Here is a 19,887-nt window from a genome sequence, read left to right as displayed (position 1 = left end):
TATAAATGCAATACAAGTTTACAAGATTCCTGATACACACAGCAGATAATGTTAATTCTACCAGCTGTTCATATTAACTTGATTGTATGTCTCAATCATGATTATTTTAATTCTTGCTCATTTTGACACCAGGAAACAAGAAATAAATATGATGGAGGGACGGTGTCGTTTCAAATATTTAAAGATTTTTCATTTACATGAAAAATCAAGCATTTTTAAGGAGTATATCTGAATTGAAAAACAAAATTAAGCCTTTTCCAAACGTTTAAGACTTTGTATGAAACCTGGATTAGGCTTGGGGTGATACAGAATACATGTAATCTGATTACATAATTAGGATACAAAAAAAAAAGGTAGGTGAGTCTCATAAAACATCACTCTGGTCATGAGAGTGTATTCTGACACACTCGTTAGTAAGAGTAAATCAAACTCTTCTTATGTATATTACTTTTCTCTCGTCTTTATTTGCATATGCTTGGTATGGAAGTAATCCAAAAGCAATGGGGAGTCATCAAGTTACATTACTTTAATATTGTGATACTTAGATTACGTTACTGGCTACATTTCTTAAGAGGTAATTAGTAACTGTATGAGAAAGTGACCCTCAGTGACTCATGTTGAAAATCAAGCATATAATATAACGATTAAAAATTTTACATTTTCCAAATATTCAAGTAAGAAGCCTGATTCCTTGATTCCAGCTCCTGTGTCACACTGGTAGAATAAATGGTAAAAATGATGCAGAAGCCTGGCCTCAGACTGAAATATCAGCTGTTCTCGACACAGTAAAGTCAGATCACATCATGAAAAGCGAGTGAAGAAGCTGCACACTCTCCTCCAGCTTTTGCAAAACCTCCACTAGACCCTTTTGTCTTTCCATTGTTTTGCATGATGCGTGTGTGTGTGCGACTACACTTGTGCGTGTGCGTGTTTGTGCATTGCAATGCTGTGCCTCGTCCCATCTGGAAGGAGGTGTTGAGATAAGACCGTGGTCTTTATGCTAAGCAACGCGCCGCTCCTCTATGCCCAGATTGGGCGCTCTGACAACAGTTTATGTAAATAACAAAAACAACACGGCACACATCTCTAAAAAAAAAAAGAAAAAAAGAAGAAAAAAAACTCTCTCCGCCAAAGGCAGAGGACAGCGAGGGGGAAGCGTGCGAGATGTGGAAACGGTGTGAAATTGGCGAGAATCTCAGGTGCCTACAGAAAATCACAATTCGGAGGTTAACAAGGTGATTCGCTGCAATTTTTTACATGAGATGAGGCTTCTGAAGCAACAGCTCACGCAGCCCTTAAGTCAATTAACTCCTTCCTGTATCGTCGTTTCAGAGCTGCAATGATGACAGAGACGTGTCGCGGTCAGATCTCCCCTGGTTTACCTCCAGAATACCTTCCAGTCAGCCCGCAGCTGAATAAACACACTGCTGAATGAAATAACCACACGGGCTGGGAACGTGGAAACGCAGCCCGCCACCTGCAACTCTACCTCCACGCTGACAGAAAATACAGCCCATGACTTTATTCATGAGTCCCACTGAGAAGTTTTCTTTTCTTAAAATCAAACTTTCTTTTGGCATCTTGTGAGTTTCACATCGCTGTCCATTAAAAGATGTTTAGTGGAGTTATAAAACAGCAGACTTTGAATCAAATGCTCTCAGAACAGAAAACAATACACAGTATATAAAATTGTTTGTTTGTTGGAGAGTAGAGAGTGAAGAATGTTTTATTTTACCTCTCAAGATCATTTAAATGGTCATTTTAACCCAGTTTTTGATAATTAAACTAACTCTAACCTTATCCCTCAATACATTCAGATGCTTAAACAAAAAATCTATACTCCCAACCATGAGATCTTCTATATTTTAGTACAAATACTTTATCACAAATCCACAATCAAATCAAATGAGACCAAAAAAGTCAATCTTTTTTGCTTTACAACTTTATAAACTCCTAAATTGACTCCCAATTCTTCCCTAAATCCACACACGGTAACCACGCAAGTCAATTGCTTATCCCATAAGCATGTTTTGTTGTTTTAGTGGCCCCATTCACAGCACGAGGGCCCAGGACTCCAGAGTAAACTACGACGCTGATAATTGACTTGTGACGAATACCTCTGTTTGTCCCGAGCGGTCTCCGGGTGACCGAGGGCCGGCGCTGAGCCGCATGAGAGGCCTGTTTTGTTTTGCTGTGTACCGTGGTCGGGCAATAAAGCTGGAATGAAAGGAACGGTCTCTTCTCTCGGCCCCGGCCTCCCACCCTAACTCCCATTAAGCCAGTCCAGCACAATGGCGGTGGCAGAGGGGACCAGAGCTCCCATGGAGAGCCGGCTCTTCACCGATCAATGTGTTTATTTAAGCAGGAAGCATCTTCTCTGGAGTGGGAAGGGCTCTTTGGCTTATTGGAGGTCAGCAGTTTGCAGACCAGGGACATGCAGAAGAAAAAACATTAACTTTTGCTGGTCTTGGATCAGAAAAGACTTGTTGTTAGTTGGTTTAATGTCAAGCTGGAGCTGCTGAAACTTGTTCTGCTCCTTTATGTGAATATACAAGCTCCTCTGCAAAGCAGGCACCCACAAGAAGGCACCCCCACCCCTCCTCCTGACCCTGCGGCTTTAATATTGAATGGCACATTGGTACCTTCCCCACAAGAATTCATAAACTAAACGATTAGCCTCTGTCTGTAATTGCGCTCTCCCTTGCCTAATAGGGGAGGTGAGGTAGAGAGGGAAAAAAACAAAGGACAGTTAATTTGTGATTTCCTCTGCTCATTTGAAGGCAAATTAAGTGTCAAACAGCTAATACAGAGCATATTTCATTTTATGAGCTTTTAATTTAATTCTACCGCCTCATATCGGTGGAGCCCGTTAGCCGCGCTGCTAACACCCGCGCCTCGTCGTCGTCTGAGAACGGGGGCCATAAATAAACATGTTTCAATTAGGCCCGTCGCGGTAATAGGATATGATTCTGTTCATTTACAGATGGTGGATGTGTCATTGTGGCAGGGAGGAAACAAGCTGCTTTGCGGTGTTTTTCTCCGGCCATGGATGCCCAATGGTGACTGGCTTGTGTGCGTGGCGGCGGGGGGAAGCTGGCTGGATTGATGGAACTGCCGCAGGGCCAACCCAACTGTAATTACAGGCCGTAATGAGAGGCTGCATGGGGAAGTACTGCAATAATAGTCCCTGTGTACTTAGGCATATCTTTGAGAGGGCTAATAACGATTAATTCTGCTCACCGAGGAGAACTTGTCTTAAAACAATTCAATATTTCTCCATAAGCCGCCTCCTTCCATTTCCCTGAAGCGACAGCTATACGTTGACTGCCTCTATTTGCTCGGGCTGGCTACAAGCAACGTTACAGAGCAGAATGCATCACTTTTAAAATCCACAGAGAGGTTTTCGGTTTTAAAGTTGGACCACGGCTAAAACTTGCACAAAGACGGAGGTGTAATTAACTCTAATTTGCCATCAGGTGGTTGGAACTGATGAGAGCTTCTTCTCACTGAGGAATTCAGGGCTGCTTTTTTAATCAAGCAGCCAATATGGTTTGCTTCCTTTTATTTCTGCACGAAACCCACAGATAACGTGCGCGACAGCGAGTTTACAGACTTGATTTACATAAGGCTGGCCACTAAACAGCTGTCTTATAATAATGACAAATAGTTTCCCTCAGCGTAGCGTGTCATATTAAACAGCTCTATGCTTAATGGCTTGGATAAATAGGCCATAAGTAGCATGGCACAGCGCGGCCGTGTCTCCGGTGACAGCAACCCAAGCGCGCAGATAACTCCTGTCCGGACGGAGTGACTGAAGACACCGGCGTAACTTCTCCCCCTTAATTCAATTCCCTGGCTCCGTGTTGTCCCTCCACCCCCTCCTCCTCGTTTCCTTCCTCCCCCTCCCTCCCCCTCTCTAACCTGCGCTCCCGATCGTACCAAAGCACTCCTGACGGATAACAAGCCAGGCTGTTTGTTCGCGCCTGTGTTGCCGGCGCGTGTTCGCCCCATTATCTCCGCATAAGCTAAATGCTAAATTATATTTGCCATTTTGTTTGCAGTGACACGGGGCATCAATCACCTCCCTTTTTTTTATTTCCTCGCCTCTACTCCCCCCCGCCACCTCCTTTTTTTTTTTTTCCTCTGCTGCAGGAGATGAGGGGTTGAGAGGTAGGGTGGGCCGGAGGTGGTGGGGCGGAGGAGAGAGAGGGGGGGGACATAAAAAATTCATTACGCTTAGTGGCACATCAGCAAGGGAGAGATATGACTCCTGAGGAGGAGAAGGGGGGAGTTGATAATGATGAAGAATATCAAACATAATGCGGCCCAAGTAGCTGCCCCATCCAATTTGTCCTCGTCGCGCTGTGATCGCTTCCTTCGTGTCTGCGGGTAGGAAACAAGCGCCGCAAGGACGATGAAGCGTCTCCTTGTGGTGCTCACTGTTTGGACGCCGAGAATACAAATGATGGAGGGAGGAAAAGAGACAGAAAGAGGGTCTAAAAGTGAGGAAAAGCGGTAATTTGTGCACGAGTGTATGGAAGTGAGTGAGCGGAGGGAATGCTTTGAAGTTCTCTGCTGACCTGGCCAACGCCGTCAGAAGCACTCGAGGGAAATAGGAGACTATAAGACTTCCTTTGCTTATAAATACTCTCTTACGAGGCATGACACCATGTTTTTACGGTACTTCATGTTTGATAGCCTGCGCGTGCACGTGATTGGATGAGGCATGACGGTTAGTTGTATACAGTTGGCGTGTCAGGAGCTCATCTGTGTCTGTCAGAGATGTCGACAGAGGAATTGCTTCCTTCTCTTGACAAGGCTTGATCACTGCTCTTATGAGAACCGCACGCTTCCAGGCTTCCCTTCGCCCCGCTCTCATTTCCATGTCTCTGACACATGTTCATTTGCGTGTCTCTGACATGCGGATCATGTTGCGCACGTACAGGGCCGTGGCCTTTGATCCTGAGAGGCAAAGAGAGGCGCCCGGCACCCACGAGGAGGATGCTCCACGCCCACAGGCGGAAGGAAGTTCGGGAGCTTGATCCGTATCACCGGAAATGGGTTCTCAGGTGTGATCGGCGGTATTTTCGGTGTGCGAACAATTTGAGGGACTTACACGTGAAGAGGGGGCACAGGGGAAGGCTCGTAGATGTAGCGTCCCTGGGTATGTCTGTCGTCGATCGGCACAGGAGGATGGAAGGTGGGGAAGAACTGTGGTGCAGCTGGAAGAGAAAAGAGAAAAGAAATACAGTTTGTAAGACTCCTCTTAAAACTATTGTCATGTGAATTCATTCCCTCCTCGGCTAATCTAAATAGCGGCTATAATGAAAGGCAGTGGTTGATGGCTATCTTTCAGCAGACCCACCCAAATTAGACCTCATTAAATCCACTGAACTAAAAGCGGCACCGCTCCAAAATGTTCGCTGAGGAAGTCTTTTGTAAATGTCTCAAGGCTGATACAACTCAAAATAAACAGAGATAAATAACTGTAAGAAAAGCAGCCAAATGGCACCGAGCACAATATGGTTTTTGTACAAAGGATAACGTTTAAGTGCGACCAATGAAATGTACAAAAACGAGAACAAAAACATCCCTTTCCGTTTCAGTGTTTTGTCACAACTGCCAGAGGAGAATCGGGAGGCTTCTTCTTCTTTTTTTTTTTTCCCCCTCCAGATAAAACATTAAAACATTTGCATAATATGAGCTTCCAAGCCTTTCTCTATTTTTACCCCTGAAATTGAAACTGTTGCGCTGCCACCAGACTGGATTCACATATTTATGCACTCATCTTCTAACCTTAACTGCACTCTGCACCATAATCTTTAAAACTAAAGCTGGAATTTTGTGTCGCAACCGTGCATCCATCGTTGGACGAGTTGCAACGAGCAAAACCGCGCGAGTGAGTGCGAATTTGGTTGCACGCTGCCCGTCTGAGAGTCGAGTTTTGAAACCGAAATGGGTTAAAACTTGCACAGAAAGACGCACACACAACTGTTTCTCTCACATGAACACATCTCATTTTCAGAACACATGTCACTTTATTGACTGTTACTGAGCCCACTGCCAAGTCGTGGATCAGCACCCCGAGGCGAAAGCATGTGTCAACATCTGCATACCTTCGCGCAGCAGGCCTCTGAGGCTGCTAGCTATGTGTTTTTTGTTGCTTGTAAACATTTGCGAGTGTGTGCCAATGGGGCAGATGGCCAAACGGTGGGGTGCCCGACAGCTCTACAAGTGCTGGTGTGAGCCAAAACGCTGAGCAACGCAGCAGGTGTTGATCCCCCAGCACCTCTCAGGTCTGCTTACCTCATCACTCATTCATTCATTGGGATGATCAGGGCCAGCTTATAGGCCCAACACAGCAACAGTTAAGAGGGGATCAGTTCGGCGTTGTTTGTAATCCTGCAGCATTAGAATGAAAGTCTTAAAGAGGTACTAGAGGGATTTAGTGCTGCACTTTGATAAAGTTTGGGGACAGATTAGAAACAGAAGCAGGAGAGGCCAAGATTTCCTGATTTTTAAGTCCCTAACATGGGTTTCCCAGCTGAAGCCGAAATATCCCAGTGAAGGAATTTGTAAGGCTGCAAGTAACAATTAATTCTGTGAAGGAGTAATCTTTAAAATGTTGATAAATGGTGAAAAATGCTCGCCAAAGTCTCCGAATTGCTTCTTTTGTCCAACCAGCAGTCCGTAACCCAAAACCTCCTTATTTAACTATCATAAATGCCAAAGAAACACAGCAAATCATCACATCTAATAAGCTGGAACCAACACATGTTTGACAATATTGCTTGAAAAATTACTAAAATAATTAATCGATTAGCAAAATAGTTGCTGATGTTTTTTTCTTTCGATTGACTAAGCTAAACCAATTTTCTGAGACTTTGGAAAGCTCTCCCGCGGCTACATAGAACTCACCGTGACAAGAAAATTGACCTGGACATGTTAAATTAGTGGAGTGCCCCTTTAAGTCTTAAACACTGACACCACACTCTATTGCTTTCTGAATAGACGCGCACACCTGCAGCGAAGAGGCCGACATCCCTGCAACAGTTGCAACCTTATTTATCTGCACTGATGCCTCAGAAAGGCAGCTGTTCCTGGATGACATCCCTTGCTTACAGTTAAAGGTAGGGAGGACAGCTGATTGTTGAGTCTCATTCTCAGGTTGTCAAATACCGATGCTTATCCAACCCCTAACCCTGACCCATGTAACTGAAATTATGATCTTTCCCTACCTTAACCAATGTGAATCCTATAGACTAAATTGTGTGACTGTTTAACAAACTGAAAATATCTTTTCCTAACCCTCATCAAAATGTTTTTGTTGCCTAAACATAACCACAGACTGGATGCAACCCTGATTCAGATGTGACAGTCCTAGACTTTGGAGGCCCACCATCCACTTCAGCCTCCTTCTTGACTCCGACTCAGAGTCTCAAACGTGATTTAAAAATGACTTTCTTTGTACTGGAATCCTGTCAATTTCACAAACTGCCTTGACACTATGTTAGCGTCAGAGTTACAGGTGTGAGCACATTATTTGAGGTCTTGTAGCTGTCACGATGAGTGAGGAGAAAGTTATTGTTCAGTAGGTAAAAAGTCCTCGGGGGTTGATCGGCTCTTTGGGTGAAGTATGCACAAACAAAGTCCAAAAGTAAGTCCAAATTGGGACATGATTACATTAAGTACCAATAAAGTTCTCTAATTGGTTCTAATAACTTCTGGTTGATCATTAACGTTCCCAAACGCACCCTGAAATATCACTCAGAGCGATATTACAGCACATTACGGTCGGCTTAATGTTCTCAACAAATAAAAAGAAAACTTAGGCAAACTTCTGGAAAACCAAACGAGGCTTTTCATCCTGTTTTCACAAGAGCAGAGATAAGTGGTAAAAGCCTCCTCCGTACAGCTCTGGCAAGTATCTGACCGCTCACTCTCTGTCTGTTTGCTAGTTTCCTCCTGATGACTCAGTTTTGGCTCGGCTCACCTCGGTTGATTCCAGAGCTGCTGAGGGAGGGAGGGATGAGGGGATGCTGGGATTGGAGGGATGGGCCAGACAAGGGCAGGATCTGCTTTGTTTACTCTCCGCAGCTCCACTCCGAGGCTGTCGGCCCTTGGCTGTCAGAGTCGGAAATGAACCTTCAGGTTTTACCGTGTTCTGGCTCGATGGGAGTAAGGCTTCATGTTCTCTAATCTTGCTGATTCCTGCCCACATCGCAGGAACTGTAAACTAACCTCTGTCCTGTTGGGCAACGACTGCTGAGATTACAAGCTGTGAAATCATTTTTAAAGACCCCACCCCTCCGCAACACCCACCTACATTCCCACATCCTCATTGAATTACCCAGATCCCCCCTTATGTTTATGTCTCTGGAGCTTCTCACTCACTGGACCCTTTACTCTCCTCCTCCTCCTCCTCCTCCTCCTCCTTCCTCCTCTCTTTGTGGCCCACGACTCTGCCGCATGGCAAGCCGTTCCTCCGAGGTTTATTTAAATCCAACTCAGAAGTTTACTTTACCATGGCCCTATCTAAATAGAGCCTGCCACCTCTTTTACGCCAGCGCGGCTCTCCATTAGCAAGGCAAACAGCCCCCGTGTCACTGGAGGGAATGTATACAGTCGCAAAGAACAGAGGGCAAATGAGAGAGGGGGAGAGACTCCATCCTGCAATCCATCTCCAGCGTTTCCTGCAGGGACTCCTTACTGTTTACTCCGGGACTAAATTGCCCCTGCTCTTCTGGATATTCAGGGGTATTTCTCGTCGTTTTAATACAGAATACAGCTGGAAGGCACATAGGAAGCCAACACACGCGTCACCGTTTTTTACCTTCCCACTGCGGCCACACACCACAGCAGCTCGAGCATTCCTCAGGAAAGTGTAATCACGACGGTTTCGTCCCCCGGTTGCATACGGCAAAACCACTGCTTTCGCAGCACAGTGAAAGTCATCTCAACCAATCCAGAAACTTTTTTGAGATCCCATCTTTTGAAATAAGGACGACTCGTTCATCAGCTCTTCAGAACTCCTCTCAAAACATTTTTAACGACCCCAGAGCAGCAGTATTCATTTTTTGGTTTGAATTTTCCCCTTTTTTAATTCTTTTAGGAGACGGGATGGAAGTCATTAAGACGTGATTACAAATGGGTCTTAATGAAAGGGCAATTAGAGGCAAACTTTGACCAGGCTCATTAATTCTAATTCAACACAAACACACCGTGCTCAGGACCAAAAGCCAGCTTCCCCTTCATTAAAGAAGAGGATGGTAATTGCCTTGTCCTTTATTGGACACTTGAATCATTTCAAAAGAAGGGGGAGGACAAGGGGAGGATAAAGCCTAAAGCACATCATTTTCAATATCCTTATTGGTTAATCTCCTCTCATAATGGAAGTTTTTACCACAAAGGATCTTCTTCATCTGTGCTTTGGAACGAATGTGATGTGATACTTTAGGAGAATCTGTGCTGTCACTCACAATTCTGATTTGGGTTTTGATAATACACAAACAATTTCTATTCTCCCTCTTTTGTTGTCAACTCAGCATTGTGAGTTTATTGTCTTGACTGCTAGACCTGGGCTCCTCCTCTCCTCTGGCGAGGGTTCACCGACTCTGCTCTAACAGAGTGTCACCCGCAGCCGAGGACGCATACGCTCCTCCATAAACACTGCACTTCTCATCGACGCTCCGCTGCAGGAGCACAAAGAGCCACTGACAGATTGTCATAAGCGACTAAGGCGGAGTGAGAAAAGGGCTGCTGGGGCCTGCTCCAGAGGTTTGTGAATTGCTAATGTGGAACATATGAAGCCTGTGCCGCGGCTGTGACTGCCAGATTTCATTATGCCACCTCTCTCCCCGCTCATGATCTCACTGCTCCGGCACGCTCGTCTGCAGCGCGGCCCGCAGTTACACCATAACTCTGCAACACTTCGAAAGAGTGCGTGAAAGATGCGTCAGACTTTGTCTGCCCGTAGTGTTTGCAAGCGCATGTCGTTACGTGAGAGAATACAAACACATGTACATGAGTTAAAGGTGCAAAAAAAAGGAAAACAAATTCAGTTCTGGGTGTATTCTGTTTTTTTAACCTACTCCTAAAGATGGTACAGTGAGATTCTTGCAGTAGTAGTGGGCTTTGTTACAAAGTGACCCTTTAAAATCAACATCAGCACACTTTGCGTATAAATGCCCATGTCCGTTTGGTTGGTTGTTGGTTTGTCAGCAGGATTACACAAAAACTAATGGATGGATTTCTACCAAACTTGGATGGAGGGTGGATCTAAGCCCAGAATAGAGCCCATTAACTTTTGGTGTGGATCTGAATAAAGGGACAGACCCATGAACGTGACGTTTTTTCCGACATTTTTGTTAATTTCTCAGGGTTTAATGCATGAATGTTGATGCAAAAAAAACCCCGGCATACTCAGGCGGCTGGTATCTGTGAGGGAGTACAAAAGGCGGCTCCTGGGCCTTGGCGGAGGTATGCACTCTACTGCGTACCATTTTAGTATTGTTTCATGTGAATAATCTTAATAGGCCGACGAAACAGGAACTTACAAAAAAACAAATATTTTATTAATTGCTTCCTTTTTCTATTCTGGTAATCATCTTGTGAGGGCTCAAAACCTCAAACTGAAAATAGTAACGCTAAACCCTCTTAACGTTCTTATCACTATGCATGTAATATATTTTTGACCACAGGAAGGATTTTGGTGGCGCTTTTTCCCCCTTTTGGATGAAAGTAAGGAAACCCCTTTTTTTTTTGTTTGAGTGACAACGAAGCAGCAGCAGCAACAGGTTTTTATCCCATCTAACATTAAAAACACAAGTCAGGCTATTATTGTCAAGGGTAAATAAACACTTCTCCATCATATATGAAATGTTATTATAAAAGCTAGTTGACTTGTGTTTCGCTGCCTATGCATTGCAGGTTCTCACTGGGTTTGCAGGATGGGAGTTGCATGGTGAGCCTCCCGTTTTTAATTGTGTGGGGTGGTTGACTGTGTCTGTACATGTGTGTGCACAAGTGAGACGCTTGTGTTTGGGGCCAGGAGAGGAGAGGAGAGGAGGGGGGGGGGGGCTAAGAAAAATATTTGCACTGAGGCCAGTCACAATTAGGCTAGGCTGCAGCATTTAGCATAGCATTTTGTTTTCCTAAGACATATAGGGTTTGGATATCAGGGGTAAAGAATCAGAGCACGGTAAAGTAAAGGATTTTGTGCTTAAGTTAAACAATCATAGGAGAAGAAGTCGATCAGTTCATCATCATGAAATAAAATAAGATTAATAACACTTCATTAAAAACAACTCGCTTGAGGGTATCTGAGGGAATTCTTCTCTTAGTAAACACAGCTAACAGATGTGAGTATAATTTCCATCATGAATGCGACACTGAGCCTCCGTACGATCATCTGTCTGGCAGGAGAAGAAGACGGAGAAGTCCCATGCAGATATCGGCGGAGGCAGTTCGGGAGCCGGCTCTTACTCGAAGGCGAATTCTCCCCTCTGATCAATCCCCTTCACGCCCCGTCTCTCGTCATGTTTGCTTACACCGAGACCTCAAGCTGTTTGGACATGTAAATAACACTTTCGGAGACTGTTTAGCTAAGCTCAATGGGAGTTGCTGTTGACTTTTGGAGCGCTTTGCTTAATTATGGGTCCCAGATTGTTTCAGGTCTAATGGCCTAATTACCGCTGTATAAATTAGCCTAATGTTCTTGCTGTATGCGATGCTTGGGCACTAGAACAGAGGAAGCCTTTATTCGGCAGAGAGCAACAGTAAGAAAGCGGGAGAAGAAAGCGAAGCAGAGGGAGAGGTTAAATAACAGAAGAATGCTAAGTGTTGCCTTGCCAATCTCTCTGCCATTCATCATATACGTGCGGCTGGCAGATCACACTCTGCCCTTCCTCTGTAAATCAATATTTTTTTCTCTCTTCCGCTGTGTTCTCCTCTTCCCCCCCCCCCCTCCTCGTCTCTCTTGCTCAATTGCTCTCACACCCTTAAACACAAACAGTCTCTCTGTGGGTAAATGTAATTAACATGGTGGAGGAGAAAAACAGAACAGAGAGGAGAAAGTGAGCGCTGAAAAGAGAAACGTCACGCTGTCTGTTCAAGTATGCATTCCTGCGCTACTCGCTGTCAGGAGTAATTTGTTTGTCTAGACTGAACAAGTCGGTCAATGCCCATCCTTTCTCTTTATGATCCTACAAGTCTTTGCATATTTGCTCTGGCGCTTAACGCTCGAGTCAGCCAATATTTACAAAGTTGCGCACAGGATAATATTTCATCCGATCCGAGGCTTCGCTACGCTCGTACATCACGCGTGTGTCAGTTGCTGGCTTTGCCGTACGCACGATCTGCATTTGTTTACTGTCGATGTATTTCTCTGTAGGTTTTTATCTTTTTATCACCTCGACGGACTGTCAGTTACTGACGATGTTCGCCTCAGGCACAATCTGCTTTTGTATTTGTTTATATAGTTGACTTAAATTTGCATTTTACTTTGTATCATCCAACGTTAAGATTATCCTTGCACCGTTATTACTTTTTAATCACCTTAGTTTTGCAGCACCTGTACTGCTGTTCCCCTTACAGTCGAACTACCTTCATTTTGCACATTTATAATGACAGCTCTTTGTAGCATCACTTCACTGCTGTGTTTTCATTCTGTATTCTTGTTTATGTTCTTATTTTCACATGAATATTGTAGCATGAATAGAACATTACGTTCTTAAGTACAATTTTGAGGTACTTGAAGTATTTCCATTTTCGACTACTTTATTCTTCCACTCTCCTTCATTTTGGAGGGAAATATTGTGCTTTTTACTCGCTACATTTATTTGATAACTTCAGTTGGTTGTTCCTTTGCAGATTGCACGCTGCAATTAAAGCCAAAGCAGTGGATTTTTAAATTCTTTTATTTCATCGGCAATCTGATAAAAATGCCTGATGTTCGCTGGTCTTTAGAACGCAGAACGCAGGCTGAAGGAACCTTTTACTTAGTCGAAAAGTTCTTGGGAATAAAAGTTGCCAATCGCAATTTCCCAGAGCTCGGTACAGTTTTACTTAACAACAGTGCATTTAGTGCACCTTGTACTTACCTTGAACTAATACAAATACTTGTACTTAAGTATTTCCATTTTCTACTACTTTTTACTTTCACTCTAGTACATTTTGTTAGAAAACACTGTACTTTTTAGTTCACTTCTTTGCCTTGTCCACTTTAGTTACTAGTTACTTTGCAGACTACATGCTACCTATCAGTGATGGAATGTAACTAAGTATATTCACTCAAGTACTGCACTTAGGTTGAAATGTATTGGTGCTTCCACTCCAATACATCGGAGGAAATATTGTACTTTGAAGTCTTTAAGCTTCTAGTGACTTTGCAGATTACATGCTTTTACTCAAGTAATATAAATAATATATCACATTATCTGTCAGTGATGGAATGTAACTCAATACTTTTATTCAAGTACTATAGTTAAGTACTATTTTGAGGTACTTGTTCTTTACTTAAGTAATTCCATTTCCTGTTACTTTATACTTCCACTCCACAACATTTTGGAGGAAAGAACAGGACAATCCCCTGCCAAGCTCAATCTAAAAAGTTCACATCTTCACCGACGAGTATCCCCTGAAACGTGTATCCATTTGCAAGACATCTATATGAAGTAATCCGCCGTGAGAAACCCTGATTTCAGCAATCAGAACGATGAAGATCAAGTTGCAGGCTTTGCTCCAAGCGGCTTGCAGTTACCTCTTCTACCCGCCTCCTTCTCCACGAGTCACACAAATATCTTAATGGAACTGCAGCATCTGCAAGACATTTACCAAGCCGAGTCGATCTCAACAAATTGCACGCCAGCGTACGGACGCTCGCCTTGCTTCAGAGTGGAGCCAAGCACGCACACTGCTCTTCCAGGGGCCCCCAGCACCATCTAACCCCAGCTCTGCCCCGTTTTTCTTCCTCTTCCCCGCCTCCCTTCCTCCCTGTATCCCAGTGTGGATCAGGGGAGTGAAGGTTATTTCACGAGGCCTCTGCGGAGCGCCAATCTATCTCCTACATTTGGTGAATTTCTCCAGATTGGGATAAGCTGGGGAGCAGAACAAAGCGCTATGCGTTGGCCCTCCCCCCCACCACCACCGTCGCTCCAGCACCCTCTCTACCCTAACCCCACCCTCCAGCCTCCTCTCCCCCACCCAGCTGGGGGAGAGATTTACACAGCAGTTTAGTAGCTGAAACAGTGCGCTACACCTCTTTCCTCTTCTCTGTCTTTATCTCCCACAGCTGTCTATCTCCTTCTCTCAAAACGATGATACCTCTCGGAGAGAAGGAGGTTGATTTAAACCTCAGGTTAACTCGCCAGGACTTTGCTACATTTATTTTTCTCCTCCTTTGTGATTTATGCAACTCAAACGCAAGGCCGCGTCAGGGCTTGATCTATTTTTGAGACCATTATTAGAAAAAGATGTGACCGAATGTTATTTTTACAGGCTCCTTTAAATGCCTTTATCATAGAAAATGTATGATAAATTATTCGGACTTACTGCGACATCCATATGAGCCAAGGTCATATCAGTGACAGCGTTCATGATTGCCACGGCTGTATCAGGCTGACCCTCAGCCGTCACAGCTCCTCCCTGCACGGGCCCCTATGCAGGCAGGTGATAGTGAAACTGCAAGTGGCTGTGTGATAGTGACTGTGAGGCTAACACACCTGCATTATAACAACACACCGGCTGCACACTGCTTGTGGCAACTGGACAGCCTCTCAATTTTGAATCATGCTGAGAGGCCACTGACCAACGCAGGTCATTTGAATGCAATTTTGTTTGCAGAATTACATTTCCAGGTAGTTCGTGTGTTGTGAATATCAACCTGCGGAGGCTTTAATCTCGGTTAAGAGTGGTGATCCATCACAGTGCGCACTTTGTCACCTGTTCGTATGTCAAAATTATGTATTATCGCGCCGTGATGTGGCTGAAAGAAGGAGCCAGTTTTAAAGATTCTCCTCTGTGGTGCGTTCAAGGGCACTCTGACATCCAAGATTTCTGGGAAAATGGCCAAAAAGCAATAAAAGCAAAAAAAAAAAAATGTATTGTTTGGATATTCAGGAGCTTTGTAGTGAACAAGATCACTCCATCACGTTCTGAAGCATTGATCACGGTCAATGGTTGTAGCAAAGCTTCTTTTGTTATTTATATTCAATGGATAATATACTAATATACTAAATAATGGATAAGTTACTGTAAAAGTAACTTTTGCTTCAATGTCCATAACCTTTCTATCTACTCTCTGAACATTTTTGGACACATCTTCATGATCAGTTAATGAAATAAAGTACCTCTTTTTCACTGAAAAACTGTTTTTTTTTTAAAATTCTGGTAAATCGACCATTCTCAGACAAAGCAAATGTAAAATTAGGACTTTAAATGACCAAGACTGAAACTTAAGGTTCACCTGAATCAAATGATGTATGGCATTTATTGTCGCCTGCGTGAATAGAGGAGGTCAAACAAACTAAATACACGAGAGCCAGGCACTCCAGAAATTGTTCTTGGCGTTTGAGGGTTAAAACTGAGGATTCGAGCGCAGAGACATGAATGTTACGCATGTTGTCTCTTGCATAAAAACAGCTGCAGTTTGAGAACCAATTCTGGAATCTCCATCTTGGGAGAAACTCTGAATTCACGAAACAGTTGAGTTCATAATTGGCAACAGATGAGTGATCTAGTAAACCTCCGCAAAGCTGACTTTCAGATGTGTTAAAATTAGTGGAAACTTGTGGCTGCCTGGAAATAAATCTAAAAACTATTGTATCCTGATCATGCACGAATGATTTTAAGTGTATAACATTAACATGCAGCAACACTAGCTCAGTCCCTTGATATGTTTTACAGTGAACTGGTATTTCCCCCTGTACTGTAAGTCTATTCCTCTATTTTCCACCAAACCCATACAGACATTAAACAAAGTCTGTGCAGGCCTCCAGAGGTACCTGGCCATTATTTGGGCTAATGGAGGAAACTGTGTGTCACAGAGCAAAGACAAAGCCCAGTGTCACAGCAATCAGACAAATGGCTGCTTGGCGCTGCAGGGCCAGACAGGGGTCGACACTTCTGGACCAATTAGGTCTTATGAGAGCAACAACATCTGGAACTCTCTGATTCTCCCTCTTTTCCACTCTCTGTGCTCTATCCTCTGCTGTCACCTTAGCCTCTCTTTCACCCTCTCCTTCACTGTTGCGTCGTCTTCCTAATTCTCTCAGTTAATCCTGCTCTCGGTCTATTTCTTTCTCTTTGCCTCTCTCATTATTCAAAGCGCATCTCGCCCCTTTCCCTCCTCACAGCATCCCAAAACAAGGACAAAGTTGTAATCCATTTACTGCACCCCTGTCAACAGATTCCACCCAAATAATCCTAAAAGACTTACAACTAGGCCTAGGTACTATCAAGGGAAAGGGGAGTAAAGAAGAGGCAGAATACACGGGGGACGGCGAGTGAGAGCCATGGAGAAAGAGGAGAACATACAAGGGGAGTGGAGGAGTGAGGCAACAGACGGAGGGAACTTGTGTCACAGTGATTTGAGTCTTTGTCACGCAGGTGGCGCCCAGGGGTTCCCTCAGCCTGGGCACAGAGACAAACTGGGGCCCATGTAAACCTTAAAGAGGATTAACCCTGCCGGAGCGCTTTAATGAGACCTGAAAGTGCCGGGCACCGGAGAGCCCCACTGATTGAGCCGCGCTCGAGTCGGCTCCCAACGGTCCGCCGGCCCAGTGGCCCAGCAGCGCTGCTGCAGCCCCGTGGCCTACAGCTGCCCGCTCACACTGAGCCACATCAAAGCAGGCTGTCTGGGAGAACCCCAAGACGGGAGGAAGGGGAGGTGGGGATGTGAGTGAAGGAGAGGTAGGAGGAGGAGGGTGCGTGGATGGAGGAATCCCTTATCTCCTCCTGAGAGGATGCTGCTCTGTGGTGCGAGATTGTCTGGAGCTGCCACCTGTCCCAGGCATCTTTAAAGGCAACACTAAAGCCTGTGATGGGCCTGACCTCCTTGAGCTCCCATTCTTTTATGTCTCTCTTCATTTTCTGCTTTGTTACACCCCCTCCTCCTTCTTCTCCGCTCTCTCCGGCTCTCCTCTCTTTTTCTTACACCCCTCCGTCTCACTCGTACCCTCAGACTCCTCTTCCTCTTTCTCCTCTCCACAGTGATATCTCACATTTCAGCAGAAACATTTTAATTAGACTGTGTTCATCAGCCTCCTCTTGGCGTAGAACAATATATACTTGCGACCCCTCCAGAGACGGGAGCAAGATACGGGGTTGTTTGCTGAGGGGATAAGGGCGCTTATCTTTGCCACTGTGTGACAGGAATGCAAATACAAAAAAGAGGAGTGATGAGATTTGGATACACGGGAAACAAACATGTCTAAAACCATGAAATAACTCTGATTCTCCCATCGCACACAGAGGTGATTATCCTACTGGAGACTACAGGGTAACTTAAGGAGGAGAGAAAAAGCTCCAACAGCTAGCTGAGGAGAGGCCCCCAGGAGCATTCGATCTTGTTGTTTTCATAGTTTAGCGCTTAATGTTATTGTTACCAGCGGTGTTTGCTGCAGTCGATTCTCCTTTTGGACGTACCAGATGCAGCAAATCTTCATTTTAAGCTATTGTCTCTACTCGCCTCTGTGGCTCGACTGATTAACCAATCTCACTTGAAAAGCAGTAAAAACACGCTGACAGATGTTGTGACAATGATACCGAGAAATGCTGAGTCTTCTTCTTTGAACATCTTAAGTTCGCTGGAGATTCTTCTTAAGTCTTCTTAGCCCCTTCACATTTAATCTTGTCATTGTTAATAAGCGGCGCCATTATTCGGAGATATGCGGTTCACACGCACCCGCTTTGTGGTAAGAGCACCACATGACCTTAAGATGGTATGAGAGTGCGTTCTCGAAGCACTTCAAACTCTGCTTAACCCCCTCAAATCATCAAGCGCTACAAAGGGGCACATGCATGTGAGAATATGGCCTATCTTACAGCATGAGATGCCTCTAATAAGCTGTATAAAAGGGGATCATCTGATTATCCCTGGTGCGCTGGACCAAGGGGCCACAGCAGAGCACAGGCCCATGTTGTTCTTTCTTGATGAAAGGAGGTGGATGGAAGGGATCCCTCTTCATTGCCTGCAGTGTGCCCCAGGCTTCTCTGTGCCGGCACACCGCTGGGGGACTACACCGTGCCACCACACTCAAAAAGCCAATATTGAAACAATCACAAAGACAAACACTTACCCTTGAAACAGGCACGTGTCTTCTCACCCCAGGCTGTACTCCCCCAGTTCTTTGGGGTTGGGGGGGAGGATGTTTGAAGCTGTATCCCAACCAGTGCTCGTCACGTTCATACCAACAAGAGGCCAGAAAGTTTGTTCTTTTGAGTGCAACTTCAGAAGCTGCTTGTATGCACACACACTTATTCCTGCTCTCTTTGCTATTTCACGACGTAAAGAAAGGCCCCGTGCAGTCCATATGAACTCAAAGACCAAGCGTTTTAATTAACTATAGAGAGTCCGGGGGCCATTGATGTGCGGATCACGTTCAGTTCGGCGACAGCTAGCTCATTCAGTTCAGTGGTCAGCTGCATTTTGATACCGAGGCAGACAGACTGACGCCGGGGTAGCGGCTGGCGTGTTACGGCCCAGTAGACCTGAGATCAGCTCGGCGCAGCAGTTTAGAGTTTAACCCCTTTGACTGGACACCCACCGCCCCCACCACATCAGAAAAAACCCAGGGATGGGTTTTTGCTGTGTTCAGTGTTCACGCTAGCTTTCCCAGAACACAGGGCCTGTATGATCCAGGTAGGAGTCACCTTTGTCCAGGCTCAGAGCAGAGTTACTATGATACATGTGAAGGAATCCTTCAGCCAAGAGATCCATACCTCCACTGCCTCTAGCTTAGCAGGCTTGGTTTCTAAGATCAGTCAAGGACAGCAAGGCTTTGGTGTGGGGATTAAGCCCTGGCAGCCAGATCTGGGCTAGATTTTTAAAGGAAAGACTGTTGGACTGATAGGCAGCCATCACAGCCTGGAGACGCACCTAATGCATCTCTTCTACTCCTGTCAATGACCTACTGTATCATAGATAAAGTACAACCACAAACTTATGTCCCTTCAGCGCCCAAATACTTAACCATTGTCTGTAAAGCTTGGCGAATTCACTCTCCTCTAGTTGCCTTCCTTTCTTGCAGGAAAGCCACTGAATGCGATGTGCTTTAAGTCCCTCCATGATGATTTTGTTTAGTCTGGCAAAGATGGGCAAGTGTTTAAGAAGGAGACACTTAAAATACGAAGATCCCTTTGGAGGAAGCGGAGATGCATCGCCAGCAAGTGGGCTCACTGTTGCTGCAGGACCACTGACCGGCTAATCAGCGCACAATGTAAACAGATGTCGGCGCCGCGCATCCCATTCACACTTCTACACAATTAAGATCTTAAAAAAAAGACTTCTCCCTCATTAATCCCCATCTCAATCCTTTCTTCTTATCCCACAACAAAGCCCCATGTATTAGTGTTGTGCTAAGAAGGATGTGGACTCTCTTATCCAGTGTTTGCCCAAGAAAAGCGGCTAAGGCTCCGGCATCGCCACGATTAGCTAATGCTAACAATAGGGGCAATGTTTCCTTAGTGCCTCCTCTTTTCTGCTCTGAAGTGGGTGTAAAAACCAGAGTAAACACAGTCTTAGGCTGCGGACGTTAAGAGGAGTGGGAGATCACAAGTCTGGGTGAATAGCGGAGATTTACCCCCTAAGATAAACCCCCTCCTGGCTCGCTTCACGTTGCTCAACTCCCACGCCTCCCAGAGCTTCACCGCCACGATAATGACCCGGCG

The 19,887-nt window shown here is 45.0% G+C and overlaps 1 protein-coding gene across 1 annotated transcript in view; it reads right to left on the bottom strand.

The window, feature by feature from the left end:
* The window catches only part of gli3 (GLI family zinc finger 3), a 101,715-nt gene that overhangs the window by 40,222 nt on the left and 41,606 nt on the right, over nt 1–19,887 (bottom strand). The window contains exon 4 of the mRNA XM_073488370.1: nt 5,117–5,222. Within this exon, the coding sequence (XP_073344471.1) occupies nt 5,117–5,222 (106 nt within the window). The remainder of the gene's footprint in view (nt 1–5,116; nt 5,223–19,887) is intronic.

This window comes from Pagrus major, chromosome 19, assembly GCF_040436345.1.
Source record: "Pagrus major chromosome 19, Pma_NU_1.0".
Taxonomy (NCBI): domain Eukaryota; kingdom Metazoa; phylum Chordata; class Actinopteri; order Spariformes; family Sparidae; genus Pagrus; species Pagrus major.
The sequence above is the reverse complement of the archived record's forward strand: the minus strand, read 5'-3'. Positions and strand labels throughout refer to the sequence as shown.